Source organism: Sinocyclocheilus rhinocerous, unplaced genomic scaffold, assembly GCF_001515625.1.
Source record: "Sinocyclocheilus rhinocerous isolate Xijiao unplaced genomic scaffold, SAMN03320098_v1.1 scaffold2870, whole genome shotgun sequence".
Classification (NCBI taxonomy): domain Eukaryota; kingdom Metazoa; phylum Chordata; class Actinopteri; order Cypriniformes; family Cyprinidae; genus Sinocyclocheilus; species Sinocyclocheilus rhinocerous.
Genome location: NW_015627340.1, coordinates 257,880 through 275,886, shown reverse-complemented (window position 1 = coordinate 275,886; position 18,007 = coordinate 257,880). Strand labels below are relative to the sequence as shown.

Genomic DNA, 18,007 nt, shown 5'->3' with positions numbered 1-18,007 from the left:
TGGATAGTATGCACATTGGGACGCAGGGAAAGTGTCCATCTGAATGTGCCGTTGAATCACTGGCTCACTTGATTCGTTCAAAAACGGATTCATTCAAGGAACGAAACACCGTGTTACTATGCGCTGTTGTTGTATAACATTAATAGCACATTTGTGCTCACGCATGTAGGCCTACTGATATTCAGAAGAGTACATGCGTGCGCAATGAATATAAAAACTCATACATGGGTATTTTTCTATAATTGCTTGAATTATAAGGCTATTTTGCCTGTATTCTAAAGAAATTCAAAAGTTCCGCTTGAACCATTTTGCGCAAAAAATGAAAACTTGATTAAGGATAAACTTTATTTGTCCCCGAAAGGAAATTTGTCTTGGGCAAAGTGCTACAGTGTTGTTCTGAACAGACAAAAACAATAAATAAAACAGATTAAAAAAAAACACAACAACAATGTATAAGTATAAAATGCAAAATACATACAGTGCAAAACACAAAGTGCTAATATGCTATGTGGGCATTGTTTTTGGTAAAATTCAGCATTTTTATCGAGGCAGGAAGAAATTAAAGCTTCAGTCTATTAGTTCAGTCTACTAGTTAGATTCCGCTTGTGCGCAGCTTGTTACAGAACCGAGTTCTAATTGGCCAATCGCCGTTATTCGTGAAATACCTTAAGTAGATAATTTTAACATTTCATGTGCATGATAAGTTTTACATAATACACGTTATTAACCCAAAGGGGATGATAAGGGGGCATGGTGGTTTTACTGAGGGGATGCTTTTTGTCATTTTTTTTCAACCAGGGGGATGCCATCCCCCCGCCCCCCCCCTCAATTCGAGCCCTGCCTATATATATATACACACGTTTGAATTTGAGTGTTACAATATTAATAAATAAGACAAAATTGTGTGAAATGTGTTGCTTCATACTGTATGTACACAATCAAATCTTACACAGTTCAGTACAGTAAAATTATCCTCTAGTTGTGTTGGTTGTAATAACAAACAACCAGGGATGAAATGTGACAGAAAATCAGATATTGTTCAAGTAGCTGAATATGATAATGGAAGAACAATAAATAATAAAAAATAATGGTTTCGTATTCACATTATTAATCCAATGGGGATGGTGGTTTTACTGAGGGGATGCTTTTTGTCATTTTTTTTCAACCAGGGGGATGCCATCCCCCCGCACCCCCCCTCAATTCGAGCCCTGCCTATATATATATACACACGTTTGAATTTGAGTGTTACAATATTAATAAATAAGACAAAATTGTGTGAAATGTGTTGCTTCATACTGTATGTACACAATCAAATCTTACACAGTTCAGTACAGTAAAATTATCCTCTAGTTGTGTTGGTTGTAATAACAAACAACCAGGGATGAAATGTGACAGAAAATCAGATATTGTTCAAGTAGCTGAATATGATAATGGAAGAACAATAAATAATAAAAAATAATGGTTTCGTGGTCAGGCGAAGTATGGCATGTTATTGAAACCAAATTACAGATCAAGTGATTCAATGTGCTTTCATTGTCTTCTTCCCCTGCCAAAAAACGGCTTTGTAGATGCACTTCATCTTTTTGAGCACCAGATGGCAGTAAAAGTGTAGAAAAGCTGTATTAAAGGCCTCATTACTTTCGTAAATTGTGTATAAAACGCTTATGATTTAAACAATGCTTGTACTGTAACACTGTAATGATAAAACATACAAAATAAATCAGTGAATCTTTAGAAGTATGTTTCAGTAAACAGATTGTATCAAATGAGATGATTAAACCTGTTAACCCGAAGGGCGTGTTTAGGCGTGTCTGTGCTATTTATTACCTTTGTTTTAAAACAATATTCAATCAACTATCATAAACTATATATCATTTGGAAGCTAAAACACTCAAGATCCATGTTCTGAGCTTGTTTTTTAAATCAATACACCAGAGAGGAAAGGGTTAACATAAATGCTGAAGGACCGGCCATTTAAACACGTACAAAGCGAACGCAGTACTTCCGTTTCATCGCCTAAAAATTTTTTATTTCTGCTTTTATTTCAGGAAAAGTTTAGGCGTCCTTTCAAAAATGCCATTTGGAGACCTGGTAACCAAATGACCAAATGAGTCAACACTACAAATGCTGTTCAGAAATAGTTTTTTCTTGTGTGTTATGGTGGGCAGAGCAGTTCTGAATTGATATACATATATGCATTATGTAGTTTTGCCTCATTTGGTCATTTGGTTACCAGGTGTCCATTTGGAGTCTCCAAATGGCTTTTTTTGAAAAAACGCCTAGACTTTTTTTTAAATAAAAGCTTACAGAAACTACATTTTTGGGAGTATCATCTTCAAATTTGAATCAAAATATGGTCAGACATTCAGCTTTATCTTTATGGTGTTTTCAGGCCAATAGCTCATCCATTTTTCCCTTAGTGAATTTCATTCAAAGATATCGTGAGTCACTTTCATGTTCAATTTACCTTGTTTTACTCTGTTGCTATACTAATTTTGAGTTATTATGACTCCAGAGTAACAAAGGTTCAAGTGTCTAGTTTCAAACAATACCAGATTTATAAATATAGACCATAGGGTTCAAGAGCTACAGACATTTTTATTTGGGTATGTCGTTTTTCAGAAAATGCTCAAAAATAGGGGCGCACAGTAAGTGGTTAAAAAAATACAAATTTTACATTTACTAAACTCGTACCTGCAAATTTGCATGATGCAAAAACCATTTTAACAAAAAAGACATTGTCACCTATTGACCTTTTGGCTTAATACAAAAAAAACACAGAACATAAAATCTGTATGTTTATATTTCAAATTCAAAAACAAATGCACCTTTAGGCTGAAATATTCTCTACACAAGAAAGTGAACACAGTTGCTTCTATATCTCCAAGTTTAGGTTTGAGTTTCATATGAGCAGGGAATGGAAAACAAGCCCTTTAACAATATACAAAATTAGCACATGCATTCAGTAATAGACACGCTCATAAGCACAAAATGTTTGTCTATAAATAAGACTAAACCATATTTCTTTCCAGATCTACAGTAACTCCGACCACAGCAGGTTTCATTTTGACTACCAGCACATTTAGTAGATTAACCTTCATTCTTCTCACTGCATGAAAAAAAAAACACTTGCATAGTTGAATTGAATAAATATCATAATTTAAAAATAATACAAATAAATCACAAATCTTTGCAGCTTTTATTTTTCATAAAAGTACATAAGTTAATTGTATATTTGTAAAAAAAATTTTTAGATGTCATTCAATTTAAAGGCTCACTCCACTTTTTTTTATGAAATTGCATCATAATAATCAATCAGAACATCTTTATAAGAGAAAACGATATGCCTAATGAAGGGTTTGCTCTTCTGACTGATTTAAAAACTGACTGATCATCTCCATTTTAAGCTTTCGCTTCTCTTATACGGCTAATGAATCTGAATCACACATGCTCAGTCACAGCTACAAGATCTGTTCCTGTGAGCAGTGAGACCGGTCATCGTGTGAACTTAAAAGTTTTCTGCATATAGCTGAAAAATATCAGACTGAATGTGAAAAGAAGAAATGCAGTCCTGTTTTGTTATCATAACTGTCAAAGAAACTTATTTCTGGGAGTGTTGAATAACTGTTGAAGGTCAAATTCACTTCATTCTGAGAGTTGGCGGGGTTTGTTCTGCCCGTCATGTTCAGTCTGACAAACTATTTCAGACTACTTTCAGATACACCCACCATTTGAACTACAGGAACTTCCATCTCACTGTGTGATCAAATCCATTAGCTATTTGTGCAGATTCAATTCTTTTATATGAACCAATAAGCTGTAAGTTCCTTACTTTTCTATATTCAAAGCTATGCAATTTCCTTCCTTAACAGCCAAATGTCTGCATAACGACATAACGACAACCCTTTTGACCATATGATTATTTACATGATTAGAAATGTCTTTAAAGTTTAGTATTGCTCACAAAATAGAAACAGGAAATTCTGTCAATGACAAAAAATTAAATAAAAATGCAAGTAGCATTTCCAGTTGTTTTGCTTGTCTTTCTGTCCTCCCCTGTCAAACTTGTCTGGATCTGACATCATAAAGCAGCACAGCAACAGCAGCCACGCCCACCAGAGCAGAGAGAGCCAATCGGATCACAGCTTCGGTAAACCCATAATAGTGGACGTAGTCTAAGAATTGTGAGAAAAATAAAATGTGAATTCTTTTGAGACTTAATCAGTACTAAACCCGGTTTTAACAAGGTAAACGTATGGCTGTTAGTTCTCTTCTGAGCCTTTCATCCCGTTCCCACACAGAGTTTGGATGTTTGCGGCAAGGAAGGCGGGAAAATGTGAGTGAATCCCGTATATTGTAGTGATGGGAAGTCCGGTTCTTTTCCGCGAACCGGTTCTTTCGGACAGTTCGTTTCAATGAACCGGTTGAAAAAAACGGTTCATCGGTTCTTTTACGCCCTAACGTAATGACGTCATAAAAAACACGAACTTCTGCGGAGAGTAATGTTCGCATAGTAGGTGGCGGTAATGCACCTTAACGTTGGATGCCACCCGCCATAAAACATGAAGAAGAAGAAGAAGAGTAACGTTCGCGCTGCGCTGTTGTAACTGATCAGCGCCGCGCTGTCAGTTCGGTGGCGCTAGTAAACACGTCCTCTCTGCGCTGTCGAGTCGGTCGCGCCGCTCGGTCCATTGAGCCGCGCCTATGACACTTGAATACCGCGCCGTTTCGTCCCACATTTGAGTTGTTTGGCTTCCCATAGTTTGGCTTCCCAAGGGGGAATGATCATGCGCGCGCGAGGGCTTGTATTGCGCGCAGAGGACATGTTACGCGCGTGCGAGGGTTTGAAATGAGCTCGCGGGCTCCCGTTTCCTCGCGTGTAAATCTGTTTTCCTCTCGCGGAAGTGATTTACCGTGCGCGCCAGCATCAGTGGTGCGCTTGGTTATTAATGGCATAGGATTGCCGCCATATTCTTGACTCGGGAACGAGAACCGCTCCAGCAGTGGGCGTGTACGTTCGATATCCGGCTCACTGCACACATGCTGCTCTGCTCGTGTTCATCTTCAGTTCTCTCTTCACAGCAGTTCAGTCAGTGTACTGTTTGAGTAAATGAATTACTCCGGGATATTGGTTTATTTCGACTCAGAGGGAGTGTCAGCCACGTTAAAAAAGTGAATAACTTAAGTCATTTGTGGATTAATGCTTACTGGAGACGCGAACCGTTTCAAACGATTCAGTCCGATTTGGTGAACTGGTTCAACCGGTTCACTAAGAAGAACCGGTTAAATCGAACGATTCGTTCGCGAACCGGACATCACTAGTATATTGTAGTTTAGTCTTAGAACACAACTACAGAACTTCAGAACACAAGTTATTCCGGAAATTATGACCGTCCATTTGGTAGTAATAACCATAGTATGGTCAAAGAGTTCATTTCCATAAAACATAGGCAGCACAGAGGTGTTTTTGTCCTTATTTTGAAATCAGCTTGTGTATTTGTGTACTTTTGTCTGTAATGTCACATTCAACATCAAATCTACGACCTGTCAAAACCAAAACATTTGACACTGAGCTTAGTTCATAGTTTTTTTAAAATGTTATATATTTATTTATTTATTTTTGTATCAAAACCATGCTGCTTTATGATGGCTGAAGCAGCTGATAGGTATTACCATTATTTGTTCAGTTGGATTCTGCAAATACTAGGGTATTTTATATCTACCAGTTGACACTTTTTTGGGAGTTAATTTGGTTGTAGAATTTGGTTGTCACTCCATGTATTACAAAAGCATGCGTGTACAGAACGGGATTAAAGCACTCAAAAGAGGAGTGACAATCGCATTTAAAGGGATAGTTCATCCCTGAATGAAATCTCTTATCTCACCATCTGAATGTGTCTGACAGAGTTGAGTGATGTCCAGATGTTGAGTCTGGTTGCTGATGGGATTGTTGAGCACACAGCTGTAGCTGTTTTTATCCTGATATTCCACCTTCAGATGTAAAGAGACGCTGCTGCTGAGATCAGACACACTGATGCTGGACAATAAACTGTTTCCTTTGTACCAGGAGAGAGTCACATGACTCACATTCAACATTGAACACAGCAGCTCACATCTGGACACTGATGATGGAGGATTTAGTGGACAGTATCTGGTGATCACAGGAATGGGGAGATGAGCTGAAGAACACAAGAAAAACAGTAAGAGCTTCTTTGTATGCCAGTGGTTTATTACGACAGTTTATAAACCCAGAAATGCAAGAAAAATAAAGTTGCAAATGCAAATAAGTTTTACTTGTGAGATACAGTATAAAGTGGCAATTTTGAGAAATAAAGTTGCAATTGAACAATGTAAAGTTGCAAAGTCAGCTTATAGATGGTGCCAAGCTGAAAAATGGCTTTTTTCTTTTTTCTTGGAGAAACAGGATACAGTGTTGGGTAGTTCCCATATTTGAATCACTATTTGCCTGAACAGAGAAGTGATGACTTTTGCATCCTCAACTTCCTCATCGAAAGGATTTTATTTCTCTTACCTGATGGTTTAAATCTACTAAAAGCCTTTTAGCTGAAGTGTTCATTCTGGGCTGAGAATTCAAATATGGCGAAGAGCCTGACCAACATGAAAAGCAACCAACCGCAAATGGTTTTGTTTTTAAATGACATTTAGGAATGTAGATTATACCACAGTAACAAACCAAGTGGAAACACTGCCATGGACGACAAGGACGAGGAAATGTTCAAAGTAACTCGCCACATTTTAAAATAAAATATCACATCATAATTAAGAAAATAAGTGTTAATCCTGTAATTAAATCATTTTAATTTTAATTTTATTCAAAACTGCTTTACAGAAAATCATGTCTTAATGCCCAATCCTTGGTTTCCTAGGTTTAAGCGGTGGCCCAACTTACCCCCATATTACCTCATTTCCTAAATTACTATTGTGTTATTACATGTATTCATGGTGATTTTATAATATTGTATTTAAAATAAGATTATGAAAAGAGACAGAAATATGCATAATAATAATACTGTGCTTACCATAGACTTTAACAATGAAATCCTTGCTTGAGACCTTATTTTCAATGACGATTTCTACTTTATAAAGTCCATTGAGTTCTGTGCTGACATTTGTGATGGTCAGAGATCCAGTCTGAGAGTCCAGCTTGAGTCTGTCTCTGAATCTCCCATCAGCACCATTGTGAAACGTCTCATTGTGGACTCTGTTGATTTTAGCAATGTGAGTGTCTTGAGGTCCAAACGTCCACAGTAGCACATTATCTCTCTGCAGTTCAGTAACATCCGTGTGTAGAGTGACAGAATCTCCCTCCATCGCTGATATGGTCTGTCTTTCATCGATCTCAACACCAAACGCACCTGTGGAACAAACATTGGAACACTTTCACAGTCACAACTGATGCTGTTTTACTAAAACTGTAACTAAAAAAACATTTAGAACTTACCAGTTAGATATAATAAGCACAGACAGGAAAAAACAAATGTTTGAAACATTTTGTTTAAGAGGTCACAGACTGCTCGAAGAACCCTCCACAAGTCTAAAACAGCAGACACTTATTTGAAACGAACTCTGAACCTGTTTCTACACAAGAGAGGTGCAGTTCCTTGTTTAGCGGTGAAGTCGTGTAGAGCAACTGTACAGTCAGTGTTTGTGTCTAATTATGTGTATAAACCATCTTGCCATTGTTACTGCTCATGAAAACAATAGCCCTTATTTTTGTCCCCTTAATACAATAGCCCTTATTGTAATCCCCTTAATACAAATATGAAAATCATAACAGTAATATAGTAACTGTGAATTCAGACAGTTTCAGACAGTATTGCACATTTTTGTATGACATTACATGCACTGTAAAAAATGACCGTGAATTTAACGGTAAAAAACTGTAAAAATGCTACAGTAAAAACCTGTTAAATGGTTAGGGGTAAGTTCCCCTACTATATACGGTGAAAAACTGTATTGGACATTACAAAAAGACTGTAAAAATGCTACAGTAAAAACCTGTTAAATGGTTAACGGTAAGTTCCCCTACTATATACAGTGAAAAACTGTATTGGACATTACATGTTATTTTACGGTTAGTAAACCTTTTTTGGAAGTGAAAAAGAGCATATAATTTACATTGAATAACCGTAAATTGACATTCCCAGAATTCCCTGCGGTTCATTTCAAATTTGATGTATTTTTGTTGAAATAACTATGTTTCTTCTTAGTTTTTTCTTATCCGTTTTTGTACATTAGGGTTGTATGTTACCTAATAACATACATTATCTAATGTTGGTAAATTAATGTTTATTGCATTATTTAAGTTTCATGTGTGTTACCATGATGGTGTTTAGTGTTTGTGTGAATGACACTGTGCGCCTTCTATATATGTTATTATTTAAAAGCTGCTTGTGATAGGCTTTGGTTCATCATGTGACTTTCATCACCACCTGCCTTTGGTGGTTATCAGTGTATTACAAAGGTACAAAAGTTTCAGTACTTCAATAAGTTGGTATATTAAAACCGTAAAACCTAAAATGTTGCTACTGTATTTTTTTACGGTAAAATTCTGGCAACCACAGCTGCCGTTTTTTTTACTGTAAATTTTACGGAATTTGTTTTACAGTGTACCCAATAATGGGGAATCTATTATTCACGTTTTACTTTGGTGCATGTGAACAAAAAAAAAAAGTGTTTTAACAGAACATATTTTGTTATACATGAATTTACTTTACTACATAAAACAGTTTGTTGGTATATGAACTTTATACCATAGTATATGAACAAAGTACTGTGTTGTTATTTGTTACTGTATGATTTGTATTTGAAAAGTTAAAATGAAAAATGCATTACAGGTAACAGAACAAGTGCATGGCAGGTCTTTTAGACTTACACTGCAAATGCAATATTTAATGTACATACCTATTTTAACATATCAGAATTTTTTTTGTCCCGTCCATTCATCACAATGTCAAACATCGCAATTTCAGGTTATCAATTTCATATCAACCACATTTCAATTATCTTATCATTCAGTGTTTGATATCTCATTTCATTTATTGCCAACTGTGTATGGACCCTTCTTGTGTTTAATTTTGAAAGTGACTATACTTTTAGGGTTCAAATGTTTATGGTGAGTTTTTGAGGACACAAATAATTTCAAAATGATTCAAAAGCAGCCCAAGTTTAGAGGTAAAGTTTACTGTATGTATTTTTGGCCATTGCAGATGTTAAAGCTTGGTAAATGAAAGATGTTTGTCTTTCATCCTCTCAGGTTTCCTCCTTATCCAATGATCTGATGTGAACAAAATGGCACAAGAAAAACAAAATATTATAAGATACAGTCATGATCTTTATTGTCTGTTAGCTCCTACGTAAAGTTTATTATTGTGATCTTATGAATTGCACTTACGCCACTAATCCAGCTGATGTATGCAGACACACGAGTGAAGACTGTTGGCTTCTTGTAGGCGTTACAACCCGATGAAGACACAAAGCTGGTCACACCGTGAACAACGTACTGACCACTGACCTGACAGTTTAGAGGACCACCAGAGTCACCCTAAAAACAACCCAAAAGGGGCCAAAATTAGACTTTTTTTTCCACAGAACCAAATGACTTCTCATATTTTATGATCTGTTTGAGAGTTAGTCTTTCTCACCTGGCATCCAGACTCACTTCCGCCACCAGCACAAACCATAGTGTTCTTCACGGTGCTTCCCCACCAGTCGCTACGAGAGCAGGTACTGTAGTCGACCACGGGCAGATAGGCCTGTTTCAGCTGAGCTGAGAGTGACCCCCCAGCTGCATGAAGATCAGAGGAGAGAAATGAGTCAGAAATGATTTCAGGCAACATCATGGCTGATTTGTTGTACTTGAAGCTAAACTGACTCTGTGTGCGGCCCCAGCCGGTGATGTAACAGGGGTTGTTGTGGGGCAGAACTTGTCCAGAGGGTGGCAGGCTGGCCAGCTGCACGTATGAGTTCAGAGAGGCGTCGGAGGACAGACGCAGAAGGGCGATATCATATCTGAAATGCACAGAATGGACAGTGTACAAGTCACATTTCACACATTTATGATGCTAGGGGGCGTTATAACTGAAACGATCATGTTGTGTTGATGTGTATAATTGTACATTTATGTTGCATTAACATTAAGTCTAAAAGTTGATACAGTCAAGTAAGTGGTGTTGATATTACGTGAAATTGTTGATATAGTTGTATATACTGTGTCAAAGTTGTATTGTGTGATTGTTGATATATGATATGTTGAAATTACTGTTTTTTAATGTGTGAGGAATAATTAGTCAGCTGGTCATTATTCCCATACAGCAAAAAAGTTTTTGTTTTTTTCCCCCCAAATATATATAGTATACAGTAAATATATTTACTATCAATCTATATTTTGAACATTTTTTTAAAATATATTTTATAAATATAAATAATTAAATTTTTAAAGCATTTAAAAATATATTGTGCCCTATGTATTTCAATCCAAGAAAATACATTCACATAGGCCACACATTTTACAATGTTTAAAAATAAATAAATTATCAAAAGAGACATCTTTATTGGTTTCAAGTTAGTGGCATAACTATACATGTTAAACAAAGTAATACTGTTTGTGTGCACTTTATAACAAGGCATGATAAGTTTGTAGGATTGTTTTGCACAAAGTATTAAACATTCCTAAAACGTCCATAAACATAAAATAACTTGGAAAAAAAATCATTTGAAAAATTGTAATTACTTTATACTCGCAGTTTGTGAAAATGTTATATATAGTCAGAAAATGTAAAAAATATTAGTTAAATACAGTTTTATTTATCATATGTTCTCATATTTAGTGTTTATTTTGAATGTGTTTGTAAAGTCATAGTTTTGTTATAATCCTATTTCGATCTGTTTACTATTTGCAATAGTTACTATTTGTATTTCATAGGGTGATTTTTGGTGAATTGTACACCTATTAATAAACTAGGGTAAGTTTGATCCTCAAACATTATTGCAATGATTAATTATGATATTAATATATGGAAACCACGACAATTAAAAAACAAAAACATACACAAATATATTGTCCCCGTTTTTTAATTTGTAGATAATCACAAGTGAGATTTCAATGATATTTTGACCACTGAGCTAGGAAATGTCCCTGGTTTTAATTTCAGAAATCTGGTCACCTTATGGAGTACTAGTTGCTTGACAGTTATTAATTAACAAATCTCTAGCTGAATGCCGCGATTACCCACAATCAAGCAGTTCAGAGAACCACAAAGATGAAGAAGAAAAAAAACAGCTAAAACCAGCCTAAGCTGGTTTTACCTGGTCGTCCAGCCTGGTCATAGCTGGTCAGCAGGTTGGTTTTAAGTTTTGGCCACTTCTTTAACTGGTCAGGCTGGGAGACCAGCTCAAACCAGCTAAGACCAGCCAAACATCTTAGGCTGGTTTTAGCTGTGTTTTTTTTCCAGCAGGATATAAATACAGTCGAGTATGTTGAGTTAAAGTTGAATTGTTGAGGCAGTGAGATATGTGCAATTGTCAGTATAATACTGTTGTATTTAAAGTTATGTATCGATACAGTCTAGTTAGTGTTGCGTGTAATTGACGATATAGTCGTATATTGTGTATAATTGTTGCCACAGTCATGACTCATGTAGCCTATGCTGTGTATATTAGGGGTGTAACGATTCACTCGTTTTCTCGATGCATCGATTACAAACAGATCTTGAAATATCGATTGATGAATCGTGAATTGTCGATTTCGGACAGTAATCGATTTTAAATGCTAAGAATCGAATGAATCGCGATTTCTATAGTGATTCAATACTTTCAAAATATGTACACATTAAATTACTACAGGCACGAATTAATGAAGACCTTGAACAGTGTTCGTGCCCTCGCATCTCTCCTTCACGCGCTGCACTATTTCCCGCCTGTGACTGTCACAGGATTGCGCTCGCGCTCCGTTCGTCTTCACTGACACATTTTTTGGGCAGCTGTGTGTGATCTCTCCTTAGTACTCGTGGCCAGTAATGCTAAAGTGAAGTAGTTTTACTTTTCTGTAGTTTTTCAATGGCTCTCTGTAATACCGACGGACGACATTACCTGAGCAGTTCGAAGGCTGCGCATTTATTGCATGGACGGAGCAAAAATGTAAGTGTCTAAAGCATACGCACAGTTCCATTGAATGATAAATGTGTTTTAACAATGACGTTCAACCGAATGTACGAAGGAAACTGTTAAAATAACCACAGCATTAACAACAACCTTGAAATAAGAGCCATAACCATAAAGAACCATTTAAATAATCTTGTGAATGCACTTAAAGAATGCAGAATCGAATCGTTAATCGAATCGAATCGAATTTAATTGTGAATCGAATTGAATCGTTCTGAATTTGCAAAAATCGTTCTTGAATCGAATCGAAAACCTATGAATCGTGAATCGATTCGCTGTCTACCCAAAGATTCACAGCCCTAGTGTACATATGTAATGTTTACACACCCAGAAGCCACACTGTTGCTGTTCCAGTTGGGGTGGATGTAGACGGCGCTGACGCTCATGTACTGCTCGCGACCCTCCTGGTTGTAGATGTCGTGGTCGCCCAGAACGACACGCCAAGTTCTCGAGCTGCACAAGAAACACGTTTAAGTGAACACAGGTAGAGTCAGGAAACAAGTGTACACTACACTTGTGGATTTATTACATTCCGTTTGCACTGACGCTGTCCTTAAGGCGAGAAAATTATCAGAAATGTCTCAGTTTTTTGTATGTTTGTTTTTTCTTAACGATCTAGGTACAGATAACAATGGATTCATTACGTGTCGACGCAGTGGGCGGCAGTCATCACCCATCTAGTTCTGATCAGAGTCCCACCACAGGTATGATAGTAGCTGCCACCCGACAGGTACTGGAGAGAGATCTGAGAAAGAGACAATGACTTTGTTACAATTAGAAGATTTGAGGGGGAAAACAGTAGAAACACCCTCATTTCAATATGACTGGCCTTTTAAACTTGCAAAAAAAAAAAATAACCCAAGAAGCTGACTGGACTTTATTTATGCAGAAGAATGCGGCTTCAAATGGGTTTACTTGTTATAAAGCTGGTTTTAAATGATCATTATGGTGGGGCTGATGCCAACCTGCCTTGTAAACCATCTTTGTCAAGATTGTTAATGAGACAGCAACTAATCTTCTACCACATTAAGAAAAACAGCTTGACCACTTAGTCGTGGAAAATCATCAAGACAGCTTATTGAGTTATTGTTCAAATGTTTTACCTGCCAGGGCCAAGAGTTGGGTTTTGCCACCGCTCCACCAACGACCCTCTCCTCAGGGACCTGATCCTCCAGATATCTGGGCTCAGCCAGCGCTGGACACAAAAAACACACTTAGACATGTTAAAATTGCAGTATTATTGTAGTTTGAGTCCATATAGACTCAATTTTTAAAGTTCTGATTATTGCATGCATTTGTTAACTTGGCAAAATCTAAGCTAAACACAAATGATTCTCTCGATAGAAACAGACAAACGTCTTACCCAGGGCGGCCAGCACGCTTAACAACAGGATCCTCAGCATGTTTGCAGTCTGTCTGAACTTTCTGCCCTCTGAACACTTCTGTCATTCATATATATGCCCGCAGTTCACAAGTAAAGTGCAGTATCTGTGTTGTCACAGTAATGTTACTGAATTAGTGTAAAGAGAATTCATCCTGCTGTCGGAGTAACTGCAACTGCTCGAATGGGGTTCCAGGACAGTTTTTCTGCTGAACACTAGAGGGAGGCAGTGCACAGCATACTGAAACCTGCACATTGATTGTATTATTTTCTGGCCAACGGTGTGGCTCAGAGGCTTCTTTTACCTTCTATTTTTTTCACTGTTGAAGCAAACATCATATAGATACATAGATGTGTATAAACAAGCTGCCGGGTTTTTTTACCGTAAATTTTACAGAATTTGTTTTACAGTGTACCCAATAATGGGGAATCTATTATTCACGTTTTACTTTGGTGCATGTGAACTGTTTTAACAGCATATTTTATGTTATACATGAATTTACTTTACTACATAAAACAGTTTGTTGGTATATGAACTTTATACCATAGTATATGAACAAAGTACTGTGTTGTTATTTGTTACTGTATGATTTGTATTTGAAAAGTGAAAAGTTATAGTTAAAATGTACATACCTATTTTAACATATCAGATTTTTTTTATCCCGTCCAATCATCACAATGTCAAACATCGCAATTTCAGGTTATCAATTTCATATCAACCACATTTCAATTATCTTATCATTCAGTGTTTGATATCTCATTTCATTTATTGCCAACTGTGTATGGACTCTTCTTGTGTTTAATTTTGAAAGTGACTATACTTTTAGGGTTCAAATGTTTATGGTGAGAGTTTTTGAGGACACAAATCATTTCAAAATGATTCAAAAGCAGCCCAAGATTAGAGGTAAAGTTTACTGTATGTATTTTTGGCCATTGCAGATGTTAAAGCTTGGTAAATGGAGGATGTTTGTCTTTCATCCTTTCAGGTTTCCTCCTTATCCAATGATCTGATGTGAATAAAATGGCACAAGAAAAACAGAGTATTATAAGATACAGTCATGATCTTTATTGTCTGTTAGCTCCTATGTAAAGTTTATTATTGTGATCTTATGAATTGCACTTACGCCACTAATCCAGCTGATGTATGCAGACACACGAGTGAAGACTGTTGGCTTCTTGTAGGCGTTACAACCCGATGAAGACACAAGTCTATATTTTGAAAATTTTTTGAAAATATATTTTATAAATATAAATAATTAAAATTTTAAAGCATTTAAAAATATATTGTGCCCTATGTATTTCAATCCAAGAAAATACATTCACATAGGCCACACATTTAAAAAAAAATCTATTATCAAAAGAGACATCTTTATTGGTTTCAAGTTAGTGGCATAACTATACATGTTAAACAAAGTAATACTGTTTGTGTGCACTTTATAACAAGGCATGATACGTTTGTGGGATTGTTTTGCACAAAATATTATACATTCCTAAAACGTCCATAAACATAAAATAACTTGGAAAAAAATCATTTGAAAAATTGTAATTATGCTCGCAGTTTGTGAAAATGTTATATATAGTCAGAAAATGTTAAATGTAGGACTATTAATAATCTAGGGTAAGTTTGATCCTCAAACATCATTGTAATTATTAATTATGATATTAATATATGGCAACCACGACAATTAAAAAACTAAAACATTCACAAATATATTGTCCCCGTTTTTTAATTTGTAGAACTTGTCATTTTGTTTAAATAGCTTTGAACAGCTTTGTAGTTTATTCTGCCCTCTGAACACTCATCCATATATATGGCCGCAGTTCACAAAACAGGTGTTTTCTATCCTCCTAAACTTTAATATTTCATGTAGAGCACAGAGATCTTACAACTCAGGTGACTAAAGAGACCTCATATGTTACAAGACTGCTAAAAACACATTTACTATAACTGTAAAGTTCAGTATCTGTGTTGTCACAGTAATGTTACTGAATTAGTGTAAAGAGAATTCATCCTGCTGTCGGAGTAACTGCAACTGCTCGAATGGGGTTCCAGGACAGTTTTTCTGCTGAACACTACAGGGAGGCAGTGCACAGCATACTGAAACCTTCACATTGAATTAATTATTTTCTGGAAACTTCCAACGGTGTGGCTCAGAGGCTTCTTTTACCTTCTATTCTTTATCACTGTTGAAGCAAACATCATATAGATACATAGATGTGTATAAATGGATAAATGGATAGATGTACTACACAGGTAATCTATTTGCTTCACTCTGATTCTGTGTTTTGAAGAGTTGCTGACCACCGCTGACCTCAATGTGATGACGTGACCTTGCACTATGACTGAAAACATTTATTCTTCTCACTTCTTTTCAAAGGTCACATGCTGGTCACTGAGGTGCCTTCAAGGAAATCACGTCCCATTTAAATCTGGGGAAAATCTGATCAGTTCTGACTGAATTGTTTGTCTTATCTCAAACATAGTTTTCTCTTACTGTATTTGTGTAGATTTCTCAAGATGAATGTTAATAGATTATGCATAATTTTTCAAGTAAATATAATGTAAATATTAAAAAAAAATACTTTTATTATATGAAATGTATCTAATATTAAAATAAACAAAAGTTTTTATAATATTATTTAATAATGAAATATTTAATGTTATATATTTAACTTATGTAACAAAATTATATAATATATAATTTATATTATATTATATAATTATAACTTATATATAATTATAACATAATTTAAAACTTTAAAAGATGTACAAAAAAAATCCTCCCACAAAATTGGCCATTTTTTTCTGTAGACAAATAGATATTATATATTATGTTATTGTATAATATTTAAATGTGAATAAATGTGACTATTTCAATTTGAATATTATATTTCTTAAAAAATATGACTAAGGGGCAGTAAGTAAATAATGAACAGAAGAGGGCCCAAAACTGAACCTTGGGGAACACAAGTGGTAACTAGAGATGGCTTTGATCGAAAATGTTCAAGTTGTACAAACTGAGTGCTAGGGGGATGTTATGAGAGATTTTATCAAAGGCTGCACTCAGATTGAGTCATCAGACCAGAACCTGCTGCCATCAACAGGTCATTAGCGATTTTGACAAGAGTAGTTTCTGTGCTATGATGTGGACGAAAACCAGATTGAATATTATTGAATAGTTATCTTTTATATAGTTTAAGAAGAAAAACCACCATAACAACTAAATAATGAAGGAAAGTAGGATGACATGTCAAAGATTCAGGCCTTCTATACCAATACAAATTTTGAGTTTGAACATCGTAGAAACGTTTTTAAGCTAAAAATCACGAACAGTAGGGCATTTACCAGACTGACTCAACACTTGAGAATCTTTCATCGTTTCTTGCATGAACGTCTAACTCTTTGACATTGACCTTCACTTTGGTTTTAGCTTCATTTAGTTCATTCCCAGCTCAGTCTTCAGTCCTGAGCTCATAAAAACTTCTTTCACACCACTTCACGATGCAAACAGCCACCGTCCAAAACTCGCACAAAAGATCTGAGCACAATAGGAAGGCCAAATCACCTTTTATACTGTCACTAATTAAAGCAGAAGTCATTAAAGTGCTGCGTTTGGATTATTCTCTTATCAGAGTCCATTAGAAAGATAGCCGTCCTGACTGGTAATTGAGCCGGCGCTGATGCCAACATTTGGACCTTTGGGATGAGACCAGGCGCGGCCCGTCCACGGCTCTACCACTTCACACAGGCTTCAGTTCCATCATCTGTCGCTCTCACAGCACCTCTGAGAATCATGCGTGAATCAAACTTGCGGATCAGAGGATCAGGGAGGATGTTTTAATTAAAGATGTTTGTTCATGATAGAATGTCATCACTTAATGAAGGGAGGATTTGAGCTCATGAGTTTGTGAAGTTTGAAAATTAATGACTTGTGCTGATGAAATTCAAGGGGGGCCTTCAGAATGTTTCCGAGAGGTTTCCATGTACGGAGAATGAAACAAGTCCAGATTTAGTGAGAACTTGGTCACATCAGACTTTCAAACATTTAGATAACCCCAAAAAGTTGGAGTAAATAATCTAAATGGTCCACAGGAAAATACCCTGTACTTTGATATTTTCCATGTACACTATGTAAAACACCAATTTTCAGGTTGTGGTTGAAACTGAATCTTTGAAATCTGAAAATGTATTTCATAATCTTTTTGGTTCATCTGATACATTTTAAAGCTAAAACAGTGGGGAAAGTCTCTTGTTAGATAGCAGATGACTTGATTTGCTGTAGATGTTTCAGAATTTTAGATGAAGAGAAATGGTAAATACCAGAGCGAATGTCTCTTTGCAAACAGCCTCAAACCAGCAGTAAAAATGTGTTTTAACTTTTGAGTTATATCAGAGTTCTTTGTAGAGGCTATATAAAGATTATGCCAATAAATTATACAATA

General features: G+C 36.0%; 2 protein-coding genes and 1 long non-coding RNA gene across 3 annotated transcripts; all 3 read right to left on the bottom strand.

The window, feature by feature from the left end:
* Nucleotides 1-4,059: 4,059 nt before the first annotated feature.
* On the bottom strand, nucleotides 4,060-7,511 carry LOC107727136 (SLAM family member 5-like). Its single transcript, XM_016536923.1, has 4 exons — nucleotides 7,463-7,511; nucleotides 7,041-7,376; nucleotides 5,886-6,179; nucleotides 4,060-4,175 (listed from the first exon to the last, which is right to left on the bottom strand). The coding sequence occupies exons 1-4, from the start codon at nucleotides 7,509-7,511 to the stop codon at nucleotides 4,060-4,062; spliced, it is 795 nt and encodes a 264-aa protein (XP_016392409.1).
* A 1,347-nt stretch (nucleotides 7,512-8,858) lies between these two features.
* On the bottom strand, nucleotides 8,859-13,603 carry LOC107727187 (elastase-1-like). Its single transcript, XM_016536977.1, has 8 exons — nucleotides 13,547-13,603; nucleotides 13,287-13,378; nucleotides 12,828-12,928; nucleotides 12,511-12,636; nucleotides 9,896-10,032; nucleotides 9,666-9,808; nucleotides 9,416-9,565; nucleotides 8,859-9,298 (listed from the first exon to the last, which is right to left on the bottom strand). Exons 1-8 carry the CDS (start codon nucleotides 13,584-13,586, stop codon nucleotides 9,287-9,289), a joined length of 801 nt encoding a protein of 266 aa, XP_016392463.1. The 5' UTR covers nucleotides 13,587-13,603; the 3' UTR covers nucleotides 8,859-9,286.
* An 853-nt stretch (nucleotides 13,604-14,456) lies between these two features.
* On the bottom strand, nucleotides 14,457-14,765 carry LOC107727182 (uncharacterized). The gene is made up of 2 exons (XR_001638330.1): nucleotides 14,689-14,765; nucleotides 14,457-14,571 (listed from the first exon to the last, which is right to left on the bottom strand). It is a non-coding gene; the product is annotated as an uncharacterized LOC107727182 (long non-coding RNA).
* Nucleotides 14,766-18,007: the final 3,242 nt, after the last annotated feature.